Below are 16,553 nucleotides of genomic sequence, written 5' to 3'. Positions count from 1 at the left end.
TATATAATATGTGTGTGTACACACACACGGACAAATTTGTTGGTACCCTTACAGCTCATTGGAAAAGTGTTTTATGCCTCCTGAAAAGTGATTAAATGAAAAGCAATTGTCCCATGTATACCTGCATGGCTTTGATATGTCATCGAGTAAAGCAAAGCAAGTGTGAAAAGAGATGAAGTATTGCTTATTCTACAAAGATATTCTAAAGTGTCCTGGACAGATTTGTTGGTACCCCTAGAAAAGATCATAAATAAAAGATTATAAATAAATAAATATCATAATTAAAAGATTAGAGTGATTTTTCAAATTAGCTGTTTTCTTTAATTGGTATCACACGTCTTCAATCATGCAATCAGTCATTCAGTCTACTTAAATGGAGAAAAGTAGTCACTCTGCTGTTTGGTATCATCCTGTGTCCCACAATGAACGGGGACCAGAGAAAGCAAAAGAAAGAGTTGTCTGAGGAGATCAGAAAGAAAATTATAGACAAGCAAGTTAAAGACAAAGGCTATAAGACCATCTCCAAGTAGTTTGATGTTCCTGTTCCTGTGACAACAATTGCAAATATTATTAAGAAGTTCAAGGTTCATGAGACTGTAGCCAACCTCCCTGGATGCGGCCGCAGGAGGAAAAATGACCCCAGAATGGGCAGAACAATAGTGAGAATGGTAGACAAAAAGCCAAGGACAACTTCCAGAGATACAAGCTGAAATCCAAGGTCAAGGTCCATCAGTGTCTGATCGCACCATTTGTCGCTTTTTGAGAGTGGGCTCAATGGAAGAATACCCTGGAGGACTCCACTGTTGAGAGAAAAACATAATAAAGCCAGACTGGAATTTGCTAAAATGCATATTGACAAGCCATAATGCTTCTGGGAGAATGTCCTTTGGACAGATGAGACATCTGGAGCTTTTTGGCAAGTCACATCAGCTCTATGTCCACAGACGGAAAAATGAAGCTTTAAAAGAAAAGAACACCATACCTACTGTGACACATGGAGGAGGCTTGGTTATGTTTTGGGGCTGCTTTGCTGCATCTGACATGAGGTGCCTTGAGTCTGTGTAGGGAACAATGAAATCTCAAGACTATCAAGACATTCTGGAGCGAAATGTACTGGCCAGTGTCAGAAAGCTCGGTCTCAGTCATAGGTCAAGAATCCTCCAACAGGATAATAACCCCAAACACACAGCTAAAAGCACCCAAGAATGGCTAAGAGCAAAACATTGGACTATTCTGAAGTGGCCTTCTATGAGCCCTGATTTGAATCCTATTGAATATCTATGGAAAGAATTGAAACATGCCATCTAGAGAAGGCACCCTTCAAACCTGACACAGCTGGAGCAGTTTGCTCAGGAAGAGTGGGCCAAACTACCTGTTGACAGGCGCAGAAGTCTCATTGAGAGCTACAGGAATCACTTGTTTGCAGTGATTGCCTCTAAAGGTTGTGCAACAAAATATTAGGTTAAGGGTCCCATCATTTTTGTCCATGCCATTTTCATTTGTGTTATTATTTGAAATATTCTGTTGCATCAGAACTCTAAAGCAAAGTCTGGTTTTTGCTAAATGCAGAATAAACAATGATGGGTGTCAATTACTTGTCAGTTTCAAGTTATTTCAGAGGCAATTGTGGGTTCTTTTTTCGTGGGGGGGACCAACACATTTGTCTGTGTGTGTGTGTATAGATAGATAAATATATAATGAGAAAATAATTGTCATACTATTTGTATAATTTGACTGTGCAACTACTATCACAGTTAGTTTCAGCCCACACAACCTCAAGAGAGGTTATATTAAGAACTGCAGATGCTGCAAGTTAGACCAGCACTCAAATATATCTAACTTTCTCCTCTCAATAAATCTTCAGAGAAGGAACAAATTTTATTCTTTTATCCATAGTACCTATGTATACATTACACAAAAAGTGTGTGTGAAGTTTCCCCCCAAAGGTAGTGAGAAATGAAACTCATGTGAATTACCAAGTTTTTATTTCATCAGCTTTTACAACTGAAAATTAAAGCACAAGCTTAATTTGATTTGAAAATATTCAACACCTTCACAACATTAGATCTCTTCTCTGGAATGAAAGAGAATACAAGTAGTGGCTTTAGCAGTCAAAACAATGTTTGAAAGGTAAACAAATCCAGGAGCACATGGAATAGGATCAGTTTGGGTTTCAATGTTCGATTCATGTTGGAAAATAATTTCCTGACAACATTCCATTATAATCAGGCTAGCTTCACAGTTGGTTCCCATGTTTTCTTGCATACTTTGTTGTGCTACATAGTTTCCTGTTGAATTAGATGGCAGATTCAGATGATACACAAACAAGTCAGTAAACCTGACTTCCGGTGGTTGGTGGGTATATATGCCAACATGAACTGTGCAAACCGCAAATGCTGCATATTCTGTGCAACTTTTGGTTCCAAACCCATCTGTACCAGACTTCAACTCTTGGTTAGATCCCAGGTCCTGAACCAAAAGCTGAGCAGAATATGCAGACATTGGCAGCATTCACTCGACATGACCAATGCTGGCATTCCTTGCCCCACCAGAAGCCTGGCTCCTGCTCAACTCCAGAAACTGAAGGTTTGGCTTTTTGTACGTTGTCTGAACCCTTCCACAGAAAGAAAGAAAAAAGATGTCGCAACCAACTTACTGAATTCTAGAATTGGTAGCTCAGGCAAACACTTGTTTGAAAAGATGAATTGGGAGAATTCACTCAAGTAAACAAAAACTTAATAAAGCACTAGTGGTGGGAGGTGTCAGGAAATCTTTGCTATCTGCAAATAGGCCCCAAAAGACTTTTGCCAGATGGAACTATTATTGGTAGTCTAACAGCATGAGCTACTTCATATTAATATTAATCCCCCAATTAATAGAAATTGTTTGATTAGGGTACTTTGGTAAGATTGGGTCATTTGCAGGTAAGATTGGGCCACGGTCACTTGCAGGATGAACTTTAACCATGGCAGATACTAAAAATCCACACCATACCATTCAACATGGTACAACTGCCAGTAGTCGAAGAACTTGTGGAAGTGGTCCTGCAACATGTTGCACAATATCTTCTGCTAGGGCAAGAACTATTCTGAAACAGAGGCTACTTTCCTTGTATAACAGCATTCCATTTGCACAAGAGCATTACAGTTAGCAGAATATACCACTGGAGGTCTCCCTACTTTACTTACTGTGTCTACACAATAGCAACTCATTATTCGGCAGTTGTACAGGAATTGCCATTAAATCATTAGTTTTGCAGAATACTGGCTGCTTTATATTGTATGAAGGAAAAGCTGACAACTGGTTACTATTTTAACTTTTGTAGAAGTAAAAAAACGACTCCAAGCCATGGTTTGCTTAGGTTAATCAGACTGGGCAGCATCCAGAGTTGTCCTGACTAAGCACCATTGAAAATAAATGTGACAAGTTAGTCATTACTTAAGAAATACTGGACACCATCCAGACTAACACATAAAAGGAGCTGCAAGTGTCGGTCCTGTAGTAGAATAAGCACAGATGGCATCACAAAATAAGAACATTTATATTATCTAAGGGAAGTGATCCTTTATTTACAAATTTTAACAACTGTATGTGGAATTTACAAGTTGTTGCAGCTTCTTGTGTGGTTTTTTTCTCCCCAACCTCTGCAAGTCAAACTCCTATTCCATTTTAGGAACACCCCATCAATATCAACTAAGCCTGTGATAAATGGACTCTACAGCTTAGTCAAACAGGCCGCAGCCACAAGATACAGTAAACATTTGAGTTTATTCATTAGCAAGTGACATCACACATAGAGATAAGTAGAACCAATGGGCCAAGTACCTTCCTCCCCGCCCTTAAACTTTCCCTTATTTCATCAAAAGGGCACAATCAGTAAACAGACACTGCAAGCTCACTTATTTTTTACTTGGTATATTTTGTGAGACAGGTAGGCCTCAAAGAAACCTGAGGTGAATAAAAGTATGCAAATGTTAAGAGCTGCACACATATAGGTACTCTGATTAAAATAGTCATACCCATTTCACTTAAGAAATTTACTCAAGATAATGGAAGTCTCAGACCTGGGTTTCTTGTCCCCTCACATAATTCCAAGCAGAGAGTTCTCTGCAATAACTTGTCTGAAATTTCAGTCTAGAGACAGGCCAATATGTATATAAACTAAGCTACCAGACGTTAGTGGCTTTGATTCTAAGATCCTACTGTGCATGCAGAAGGCATTTTCTCTTCAGTACCCATGGCAGGAAGGATAGTAACTGCCTAACCTCCAACTTAGAATGCTCTTCTGGATGGCCCCTCAGCCTGAAAAACTTGCAGTTGTGTGGACTGGGAATGTCTTCTGCTTACACACTGGGATTTCTGGATACACACCAGTATGTTATTGTACAAACATCTAACTTCTTTAATTCCCATACTGAAAGCTCCCTTTCTTTTTTTAGGAGAAGAGATACAATTATATCAAAGAAAACAGGAATTAGGTAGAAAGAAAGAAAATCATATGACATAACTCTAGATTGAAGGCAAAGATGGCAAATATTCAGAAGGAATTTGCATAGACACAACCTCATGCCAGTTGGTTTCACAAGAGAAGTCCAAAGAACTAAGAAACCCCAGAAATCTAACAAGCCTTAAGTACTGGAGTAGTGTTATTTATATCTCTACTAGTATGTAGGCAGCAGCAGTGTACTTAATTTTAAGAGCAGCATAGTAATCTCATCGGGTTAAATGATCAACATTGTGTTATAAAAAGATGAACTTTTACACTTTTAGCATTTAGAAACAGTTGAGTAAAAGGCAGAATTGAAAGTGCACTGCTGAAGAAGCCTTAATTTGGCTTTCTGGGGCGAAAAAGCAGATGGATTTTTAAAGTTGTTTTCAGATGTTGCCTTGACATGAAGAAGATTAGAATGCATTTTTGGTTCTCTTCCCAAAACAGTCTCTCCTATTATTTCTTCTCAATAGGATGCTTATTCAGCCATGTAGAAACGGTACATGAGGGCCACAATAATTGCTGCTATTGCTGGAATCACCCAGTTGGTCCATGAACTAGAAGAAACAATCAGAAATTATTTTCATAGAATATCCACTAGCTTCTATATGACACATTCCCAAAACACTGAACCTTTGTAAGCTCCATCTAATGTCTTTCAATTATTGCAGCAAATTATAACTGCACTAACACGCCTCTGATCAAACACAGTGAGCAAGATAAGCAATGAAGTAAAGCTTCCATATGGTTACCAATAACGAGAACTTAGTCTAGTGTGAGCCAAGAGAAGACATTGCTGCACGGAACATACATGATATAAGGGAATGTTTACTGAAATGCAGATTAAGTAAGCCTTTTTTCAGATAAGGGTAGTAAAAAACTCTATTCTTAAAGTTTGCCAAATTGAGCACATTAACAATACAAAAGGTTAAGGGACCAAAAGGGAAATTAAGCAAGTTATATAGCCAGGCAGCATATTGCACATTTGCTAGAGAATGTAATCGCGTTATGTCAGACATTGTTTAACAATACTAAAACTGTGCCAAAACAGAGAGAACGGAGACATGCTTGAACTATATGGGCCCTCCAAGGCTCATACTAAGCACAATGTAAGACTGTCAAAGCAGAAGTGCTGGCAAGTTTCTTATGACTAAGGCAATACCATCAACAGTTGTGTAGCACACAGCAGGTTAGATAATGTGCTAGGACTACCCTGAACCTAGGGGAGCTAATAAACCATATTTTATAACTGCCATTAGCTTGCTTATATAGAACAAATAAAGCATCTAGCTTCTCATCTTGATAAGATCTTGGAAAATGGCCTAGCATTGCTAGTAAACAATTCCACACACACACGCACTTCAAATATCACCCATTTCCAATGCAGAGTTTTACACAGATTTCATGCTGGGAAATGCAATAAAAAATATTCAGCAACAATTATCTGGACATTTGCTTTTTCTTTAATACTGTATTGGTTAGTTCAGGGGTTCCCAACAGAGGGTACTAGTACCCCTAGGGGTATTTGAAGGGCTCTCAGGGGTACTCATAGCCTTCAGGCCTCCCCACACTGCAGCCCCATGATTTGTTCCCTATTTGAGGATCACCAGCTTGAGGGTGAAGACCTGTTTCCTCTGCTTCTGATTGGCTGGTTAGGTGCTGAAGCTCAGCATACCCATCCCCTCAGCCTGACAGGATTCAGAAAAGTAGCACTGAGTACTCCCATTGAAATTAATGGGACAAGTAAAACTTGTCCCATATACTTCAATAAGACTGCTTACGAGTAACTTATTGTTGATATGAACCAGTGATTGTAATAGCCCGTCTCCCCAACTGTAACACTTAAATTTGTTTTTATGTGCATACATACCCACACACAAATTTAAATTAAGTTTACATTTATGAGATAATCTGCTCCATTCACAGGCTTACTTTACAAGTTCACTTGTCCCATTAATTTCAATGCAAGTACTCATGAGAAACTTAGTCTCGAAGAGAGCCTGTGACTGAAGTAGCCTGTCTCATAATTTTATTTTTACATTTTATATCCTGCTCTTCCTCCAAGGAGCCCAGAGTGGTGTACTACATACTTAGGTTTCTCCTCACTACAACTCTGTGAAGTAGGTTAGGCTGAGAGAGAAGTGACTGTCCCAGAGTCACCCAGCAAGTATCATGGCTGAATGGGGATTTGAACTCGGGTCTCCCCAGTCCTAGTCCAGCACTCTAACCACTACACTACGCTGGCTGTAATGTGTGTGCATACACTTGCACACATGTGTGTACACAGACATACACAAATCTTGATAGGGTACCTAAACTGAAGGTTTATGCCCAAATGGATACACTTGTTTTTAAAGGTTGGGAACCCCGAGTTAGTTAAATGAAAGCCATACTATACCTGGAACTAGACTCCAAAGTGGTAATATAAGGGTCCTGAAAAACAAAGCCGTAAAAGAGTTACAGAACTTAAGAGGCCCATTCCCACAAAACCAACTCGTGCAATGTTTTTGCCCATTGTTTCCCCAGATTACTCATCTACGCTGCAGCCTTTCACCTATAAACCATTTTAAGCTTATGATTAACTGTGGGCTCACTTCCTAGTGCAGCAGTTCTCTGCACTGGTAATACTGCAGCAGTTCAGAATTCACTAAATCCCAGGAATTATTTCTTAATATGGAATTTGAACTTATTACTGAAATGTGCAGGAATACAGTAGAGTCAAAAGGTGCCAAAAACAGAATGCCAGACATGTTCACAGGCAAGCCTGAATAAAGCCAAGTGGGATCTGGCTCTTTACACAGCCACAGCCTCACGACACTCATGGCTTGTTACAGCAACCTGTGGTTTATTAGGAGATGATTTCAAAGCGAGGTGTTATACATAGATCAATGGTATGATAAAACTGGCATGTCATCCACCTTAAGATTGTTTTAATCAAAGTCTCATTTTAATGAATGGTATAAAAATCTAACAAATAAATAATCTTCAAAACACTTTGACTATATTCTAATAAGCTCAGAACCATCTCGTGGAATACAGCAACTGTGACATGGTAGAGTTATTGATTTTATTTAATTAACAATTATCTGCCTCCTTATGTTATGAAAACCCAAGGAAGTATACAAACATTTAATACTGGCTGACATCCAGATTAATTAAGTGCTGGCAGTATAGGGGAGGGGTTATTTTAATACACATTCTGATGTGAAAGTGGGGTCCCACCAAAATATATTTATGTCTTTCCCTAAGGGTCGCACAAAATTGGCTTTTTCTAAATATACCCTACAATAAGGATATACATGGGTGTTTGTTGCTTCTTGAGTATTATCCCCATCATCCTGAGATGGGGATGAGTATTCTCCCCATCTCTGGCAATTTTTAAAAAGCACTCAGAAACCCACCTCTTCACCCAAGCTTTTACAGCTTTTAAAATTTTTAAGTTTTAATCTGTTTTTAATGTTTAGATTGCCTAAATTGTTTTAAATTTTTTGTGTATGTTTTAACTTGCTTTATATTGTTGTTAACCGCCCAGAGATCAAAGTTTGGGGCAGTGTACAAATCTGACAAACAAACAAAATAAATAAATATTACACCTATTCTGCAGCAGCTTCATGGGCTGCCAGTTTGCTTCCAAGCCAGATTCAAAGTACTGGTTTTGACCTTTAAAGCCCTATACGGTAGGGATATGTGAGCTGCCTCGAAGTTGAGCCGGCTCGCACTTGAACTAGCCCAGCTCAAGGGCTCGCCCTTGAGCTGAACCTGGCCTGATTTGGCTTGAGGTTGAGCCAAACCCCGCAGGCCAGTCTGGGGCTGGGTTTGGTCTTTTTTTTTTTTTTTTTTTTAAGGCAGAATTAATGCCATGGCGGGACCTCGGGGTGTGCTGCCACAGCCGTGGGGTGTCTCCTGCAGTTCCCCTTTCCCCCACCAGCCTCCCCACAGTCTGAATAACCTCTGGAACAGCTGAAGGATAAGAACTGCTGTACCACCAACCAGAGGCGTAACTAGGGAAAATGGCACCCAGGGCAAGCACTGAAATTGCCCCCCCCCCCCGCCACCCCCGGAAATATGGAAATGTGTCACAGCCATAGTCAAATGTGGGTTGTGGGCTGCATCCATGCAAGTATACTGGGACAGGAAAAAGGAAACATGAGGCTACAAGGCTCTTTAGAAATATATATTTTAAAGAAATGTCTTGCACACCAACAGCCTAAGTTTGCAGTCCTCATGGCCAGAAAATAAATGCTTTTAAACATAGTACTAGGTTTTGTGTCCCAAAATGGAAAAGACAAGACAGGTATTCAGAGGAGTAACTAGGGAAAATGGCGCCTAGGGCAAGCACTGAAATTGCGCCACTGTCCAAGCAGGAATGATGGGACTTGTAGTCAGCAATATCTGGAAATCCCCGTTAAAAGGAACACTGTACCATCTAGACATGGTTGTTGATCAAAACCTGAAAACATGAGCCATCTCTGTAAAAGACTTAGAACAACAGTCAGGAGTTATGTGAGGATTCCAAGTGTCATTTTCTCTGTCTCCTCTCATTCTTTAAAAAACATGACTTTGTCCTAGAGGATCACCTGCCCAAATAGCCACTAGCAAAATAGGGGAAGAAGAAGGTGGTGGTGGTGGGGGGGTGTCTATAAACCAGTGAATGATTCCTGCCAGCCTTTGTCTTATGATGACTGTTGGCTCATGATGGGGTATATGTACATTCACCACACTAGTGCTTACTTTGACACCAAGAGGGAGGAGGATACATTAGTTTGCCACACTAGACAGAGGAATTTGCAACAGGAGCAGATAGCCAAGTTCTGCCAGGGCCAAAACCAGCCCCTGCCGAACTAAGAAATCATTGTAATTTGCCCCTTCCTGTCACAAGCAGTGTGCTGTTCTTTTATTATTGACTCTCAGATATCCCAGTCATGGATGGAAAATTCAGGGTCAATTTACAAGAGACACATTTTCTACATGGAAGTTTCTTCTGTGCAGGTGCTGTGCAGAAACCCATGTGTAGTGATCAATACATATGTAACTATTCCGCCAGGGGCATAGCAAGGTTGGAATGGGTCCAGAGACAGGATTTCAAAATAGGCCCCCAGACCCTCAAAGTCCAGGGCCTCCACACACCCCAGGCCCCCAAGGATTTAAGTCTGATATTTCAAAATAAGTATGCTACCTGGAAATACATTTCACTGAATACACACATGCACACTTCACAGTATATAGTGATATACATTGAGTACTATATATTTGTGCTACTTTTAATGCCTAGAACACACTAGCAATGCTAATTATTAAAATGGACCCCTTGCTGCAGATTAGCAAATGATACTTTCAACCATGCAGGGTGAGCCTATGTTTGTTTTCTCAGAATTCTGAACAAATTCAGTAAAGTTTGATTCCAGGAGTCTTTTCACACCAGGCTTTTAAAGCCCTTTAACACACATCTCCTCTGAATAGAGGTGCTACATTCACATGTTGGCCAGATTTACCCTGAAGTCCCTGCAAGTTATTGGGGAGCAGTTCACACACAAGAAAAATAAAATAAAATCACAACACATGCTTCACAGTTCTCACTCAGACCTTCTGGATTGCAAAACAACTTGAACATAAGTGCATTTATGAATGAATGAATGAATGAAAATAAAAAATATATACTTGTTCCAGAAGTGTTTGTAATTTTCTGACATGAAACAAGCCACTTATAGGCCTTTTTAGATAGTTTTTGTTTTTAAAGCCAGCACATTTTCCAGTCTGTTTTAAATTAAATATTCAGAGACTTCTCAGTCTCGCCCCACCCCCCCCATATCAAAGCCCTATGGCAAGCAGATCCCTATATATGGGGGTAACCACAAAAAGGAATTCACAGCCTACCTAGCAATAGCTGTTCTGGATGGTCTGGTCTGGGCAGAGGCTCTGCTGCCTGCTTCCTCCTTCCTTCCTTCCTTGCTTGGGGCCTACTCGAGTTCAGGCTTCAGGGAGGCCTACTCGGAGGCCTCTCTGGAAGCCCCGCCCACCCGCTGATCAGCTGAGATGCGGGGAGAGAAGAGCTCTGCAGTTTGCAGGCCTTGCCGATCCTAGGCCGGAGCTGGAGGCAAGTGGCTGAGGGGCCCTGGGGCTGGGCAGGTGGGCAATGGGGTGGGGATGGCAGGGACTGGTATGGCGCGCCCACCTCAATGGCGCCCGGGGCACGTGCCCCCCCTGCCCCCCCCCCCAGTTACGCCTATGCCACCAACCTAATGTAGCACTGTGTGGATTACTGTGCAAATGGATGTACAGGAGTGCCAGCAGGCTACATTCCCCCCACCCCCTACAACTATCAACACTATTACCAAATGTCCAAGGCACCAAGATAAGCACTGATCTCAGTACTTGGGGCAAATTTAATTACACTGGAGCCTTTCGGGGAGCGAAAAGATGAGAAACACATCGATATATGGGGGGGGGGGGCTGGGCTTGTGACAGCATGAGATTTTTCAGGGGATAGCAATAGCACTTACATTTATATACCGCTCTATAGCCGGAGCTCTCTAAGCGGTTTACAATGATTTTAGCATATTGCCCCCAACATTCTGGGTACTCATTTTACCGACCTCGGAAGGATGGAAGGCTGAGTCAACCTTGAGCCCCTGGTCAGGATCGAACTTGTAACCTTCTGGTTACAGGGCGGCAGTTTTACCACTGCGCCACCAGGGGCGCAGGAAGCAGCTTACGTTGAGGAAGTTTGAGGATGAGGAAGCAGCTTACGTTTCTCTCCCCCCCTCCACCTTTTTAGTTTACGAAAAGGCTTTACTACTGCTGCAGTCAGTGGCTGCATCATCACCTTGCACTGCCATGATGCAGCAGGCTTTCCTGAACATCTTGGGAAAGAAAGTGGCAGCTAACAGCCACCACAGAGCCTTCCAAAACTGTGTGAGACATTTGTGGGTGGATCCCGCCACCCAACCCCATGAAATTAATGAGCCGCCACCGCCTCCTCTATCTTTGCTGCCTCCAAAAAACAAACAGTGACCAACATAGGGGAGAAAGTTGAGCATTCAGCCAGATGCACCTGACTAGTGAAACTTTCCTGTACATTTGTAGTTTTGTTTCCCAGACTCAATCTGTCAACAGCCCCATCCAATAGGCAACCCAGGAACAGACAACCTTTGCACATTCATAGGCGTACAACTAGAGGAGAGAGATTGGTTGGAATCAGAGCTTCATTAGCTACAAACGAGCTTGGGCTCTGTGTGACATTACAGGGCTGTAGTAAGGATCATGTTTAACAGCTTGGGCTATTAATTCTGCCAGGTTCCAAGCACGCATGTTTCCCACACTTCCTATTACCACCCTTGAATTGCCTCCCCAAAATGCTGGGACACGGGAGGTGAAAACAGATTTTTGGACTGCTAGCAAGTCCTCCCTAGCATTGTAAATGCAACACATAAGCCACTGAGACTATAAATCAAGAATGCAATATGCTGGAAAGAGGTTTCAAAGTGAAATGCTTACCGAAGGTTTCTCAATTTTCCCCCAGTCATCCTGCAAGAGATGAAACACCAGTGACAATCAACTCTATGCAGAAAGACATTTCATATTAGTCTGATAACCTTCACCATACTGGCTGAAGACTGTATAGTAAAACTCAGAAAAGGCAGTTTTTAAGACTATACCTTTAAACACAAACACATATAGCTCACAGACATTTTTTACAATGTTTGCTGACAATTTCCGGCATGCTTCCCCCATTCTAATCTATCCCATTAGTTTTATATTTGGCTTGCCTTGATAGAAAATTCTTTGTGAATTCCACAAGAGGTAAACACTGCCTTGATTAAACAATTCCTGTTAGCAGTTCTCCAGCAAAAAGAGTGTTTCATAACAACAGCTTAACAACTAAGGGGCTTTTAAGAAGAAAATAATGGGTACAATCATGATCCAAAGTGGATCTTGCACCAGTATTTTTATGCCAAATTCAGCATTTTAGTTCACTTAGCTTACTATAAATATTTCTACAGGTAAATATTTTTAGATATTGAAAAAATATAAAGCAGTTGGATGAGAAGGACATAACAAGCACTTTGTAATTACATCCTTGATAGAATCATGGTGGCAAAAATCCTCTTGCACAGAACACAGCAATCAACTAACCCCAGAGCCCAGACAAGAACTGAACACATGCCAAGGTTATGTTTTAGCAGAACTAAAACAGGAGGAGGAGAGCTGGTCTGGTAGCAAGAGTTCACCCTGGTTTGCATTTGAATAGGAGACTACATGTGAACACTGTAAGAGATTCCCCTTAGGGGATGGGGCCACTCTGGGAACAGCAGCTGCATGCTTACATGCAGAAGGTATCAATTTCCCTCCCAGGCATCTCCAAGATCAGACTAAGAGAGATTCCTGCCTGCAACCTTGAAGAAGCCACTGCCAGTCTGTGTAGACAACACCGAGCTAGATGGACCAATGGCCTGACTCAGTATATAGCAACTTCCTATACTCCTAACTATGCTAAACAATCACCCCAACTACAGTGAACACAGAACAGATGGAGTGCTCAAAATAGACATTAAAGCAGTTTAATGTATCTTAAATTTAGGCACATTTACCACTGGCTTAAATTTTAATCTACCAACGGGATGAAGGCCCTTAATCTATAATGACATATTCCAGGTGCAATCAATTAACTCAGTGACAACACTGAGACATACTGATGTTTTATAAGGCGTTTCCCGGCAAGGTAATAAATGGCAACATTTTCTAATAAGCTCATGAGTTATGAACAGATCAATTCCCAGCCTTTTCTCCACTCATAAATAGAAAACATATTTCTCAAAACTTCTTTGCTAAATAAGAATTAGGGTGGAGACAGATATAACTGTAGCAGAATGTGAGCAAACATTCACAGCATTCAAATGTTAAAATAAATGGCTGAGGTAAGGGTCCTACAAATGAAGTTGCCAGGTCACTGATAACCATGAGCCTTCCTGGCAGCTGTCTACCTAAACCCAGCACAATGTGATGCATCCCTTCTAAAATTGTCCTGGCATCAAAGAGAACTCAGAGGGAAGATGTTCTCTTGTTCCATAATGGGTGGTAGTGGGGGAAACAGACTCTGCCCTTTTGCCCAGGTTCTGTGGTACATGCAGAAAACCCTGGGAAGGGGTAGAATCATGCACTCAGTTTGCACAGTGCTTCGAAGGCAAACTAAAGATTCTCAATACGTCCAAGTGTCTGCAAACTTATCTCCATCTTTGTCTGGAAAGCAAAAATATCAGTATATAAAACTCTGCAAAACTTCACACTTTCTTTAGAAACTGCTTTCCATCATACTCGTCTTGTATTAGTGCTGAATATCGTGCATGTACATGAGGAATGTAAGACATCTTATAACCAAACTCCCAATTTTACAAAGCAGCACCAATCAACTTGCCACAAAAGAGCAGGATTCCACAAATTGAGATAGGGATGCTTTTCACTCTGTGGCACTGATACCCTGCCTTTTTCCTGTATAACCAACTAGCAGGTCTGTGCTCTCATCATGGTTGAATCATTGTAACATAGAGCAAGGTCTCAACCTAGTTTAGCAAGACTAGAAGAGACTATTTAGCAACACCTCCGATATAGGTGTGTTTATCAGGATATGACATCTATGCATAACAGACAGGTAAGAACAGTGTACTCACTGGATGAAGTTCCCCTATAATGAATGTTTCCGACAACGCCCGAGCATCTGTAGAATGGCCAACATCTTCAAAGTTTTCTGTAGCATCTCCTCCCGCTTGCTCCCTTAGGACTTCCTCACCACCTGGGTGCTGCAAGAACAAAAATATGGTGTTGGTTTTATTTGCGTATTTTAATGGCAATTCAATAAGTTTTACCATCTTGTAGAGGGAGTCTCCTTCACAATATGCTAATATTTTTGATGCACATATAAGTCATCAGTTTTTCCTATTCTGTAAGTAACAACCAACAACAACAACCACCACAACAAGAACAGGCACTAAGAACAAAAGCAATAAGAGCAAAAGTAGAAAAATCAACAATGAACAGCAAGTGCCGCCTCTGTAAAGAAGCAGATGAAACAGTGGACCACCTGATCAGCTGTTGTAAGAAGATCGCACAGACTGACTACAAACAAAGGCATGACAAGGTAGCAGGGATGATACACTGGAACATCTGCAAAAAATACAAGCTACCTGCAGCCAAAAATGGGTGGGACCACAAAATTGAAAAAGTTGTAGAAAATGAAGATGTAAAAATATTATGGGACTTTTGGACTACAAACAAACAAACAAACAAACAAACAAACAAACAAACAAACAAACATCTGCCACACAATACACCAGATATAACTGCAGTCGAGAAGAAAGAAAAACAAGTCAAAATAATCGACATAGCAATACCAGGTGACAGCAGAATAGAAGAAAAAGAAATAGAACAAACAACAAAATACAAAGATCTACAAAAAAACAACTTTACTGGGAACAGCCTGCATTTTGCGGCAATACCTGTAACAATATTGATAACAAAATTCTGGCATCCCAGGTCCTTGGGAAGGACTCAATGTCTGGATAAAACAAACCAGTCAATAAAACTTTGTTAGCCACCCCATAACAAAAGACAATCAACTTTGGACTGCACAATCATCCCTCTTGTGGTACTACCATACAATGCAATACAAAAGGCCAAGAATTGCTTTGCTGGATCAGAACAAATGTCCACCAAACCAAGTCTTTTGTCTCCAGAATTAGCCAACCCACTATCCCTAGGAAGTGTCCGAGGAGTTATGTCAGAACCAGGCTCCAGTTTGGTTACATGGCTAATTGAGATGCCTTAGCATCTCAGAGAAAGGACTGCAGCTCAGAGGCAAAGCACCTGATTTACAAATGAAAATTGCCAGAGGCCATCCATAGCATCCCCAGATAGGACTGGGAAAGCATCCTCTTTGAAACTCTGGAGAGCCACAGCCAGTATAAACAATGTTGTGCTAGATGGACTAATGGTCTGATTCAGCATAAAGCAGCTTCATATCAGCAGTCGGCCTTCTAATCATGCCAGACTTAAACCTTCTAAATCATTGCTTAATGGATTTAAAGTGGAAGGATTTAACTCAATCCACCACCTCAATTTCACAAAAAGGAATGGGTGAAACAGTTAGTCCATGTTATAAGTTTTTAAATGCTTCTCCTCCCCATGTACTCTAGTGATTATTATATAAAGCTTCATTTTAACCCTAGGAGATAGGGTTATGATAAATTTTAGTGCATTCTCTTCCAAAAACAATGTAAAGCCTAGGCTGCATTTTAATCATAAAGCACTAGTGAAACAAAACTCAAGGTATCCTTTTCTTATCAGAAAGGCTATTTGAAGACTGTAGCAGGAATGGAAAACAAAACCATTCAAATGCAATAGCTATGCAGTGCAGTGAATAAGGCCTCAATTCATTAACAGATTCAAGAGAATATAAGTGACAGATCAAACCTATATCCTGATGGAGCCCTGGTGGATCAGACGAACATCCATCCATCTAGTCCAGCATTCAGCCTCCACCAGCCATCAACACTAACATTTATTTATTTATTTGTCACATTTATATACCGCTCAAACTTTTGTCTCTGGCACAATAAGCAATACTGTTGGTATCGACTCCTGGCAACCACAGAGCCATGTGGTTTTCTTGGTAGAATACAGGAGAGGTTTACCATTGCCATCTTCCATGCCGTATGAGATGATGCCTTTCAGCATCTTCCTATATTGCTGCTGTCCTAAATAGGTTCTTTCCCATAGTCTGGGAAACATACCAGCAGGGATTCGAAACAAGAGCCTCCTGCTTTCTAGGCAGATTACTTCTCCACTGTGCCATTAGGTGGCTTAAGCAATACTATACAAACCAATAACTCTTAGCTGGGCATGCTCCATCAACATTCTCAAAATCCCACATAATATTTCTGCTGCCTAAAAGTGATTAGCCTGTGCAATTTTCCAAGTTTTCTTTGTAGACAATGTTTTCTTTGTAGACAAAATAACTGAGTTAAGAGTGTATACCATGCTCACGCACAGTGACTAAGCAAAAGCGAGTTAC

At 41.0% G+C, this 16,553-nt stretch overlaps 1 protein-coding gene across 1 annotated transcript in view; it reads right to left on the bottom strand.

Annotated features, from left to right (window-relative positions):
* Window positions 1-1,968: 1,968 nt before the first annotated feature.
* Window positions 1,969-16,553, bottom strand: part of LOC128322240 (cytochrome b5) — a 30,295-nt gene continuing 15,710 nt past the window's right edge. Inside the window, exons 2-5 of the mRNA XM_053243151.1 lie at window positions 14,155-14,283; window positions 11,984-12,013; window positions 6,888-6,922; window positions 1,969-5,046 (exon numbers count right to left, since the gene is read on the bottom strand). Coding sequence (XP_053099126.1) covers window positions 4,968-5,046; window positions 6,888-6,922; window positions 11,984-12,013; window positions 14,155-14,283 — 273 coding nt within the window. The 3' untranslated portion in view covers window positions 1,969-4,967. The remainder of the gene's footprint in view (window positions 5,047-6,887; window positions 6,923-11,983; window positions 12,014-14,154; window positions 14,284-16,553) is intronic.

This window comes from Hemicordylus capensis, chromosome 4 (genome assembly GCF_027244095.1).
Source record: "Hemicordylus capensis ecotype Gifberg chromosome 4, rHemCap1.1.pri, whole genome shotgun sequence".
Lineage (NCBI taxonomy): Eukaryota > Metazoa > Chordata > Lepidosauria > Squamata > Cordylidae > Hemicordylus > Hemicordylus capensis.
The sequence above is the reverse complement of the archived record's forward strand: the minus strand, read 5'-3'. Positions and strand labels throughout refer to the sequence as shown.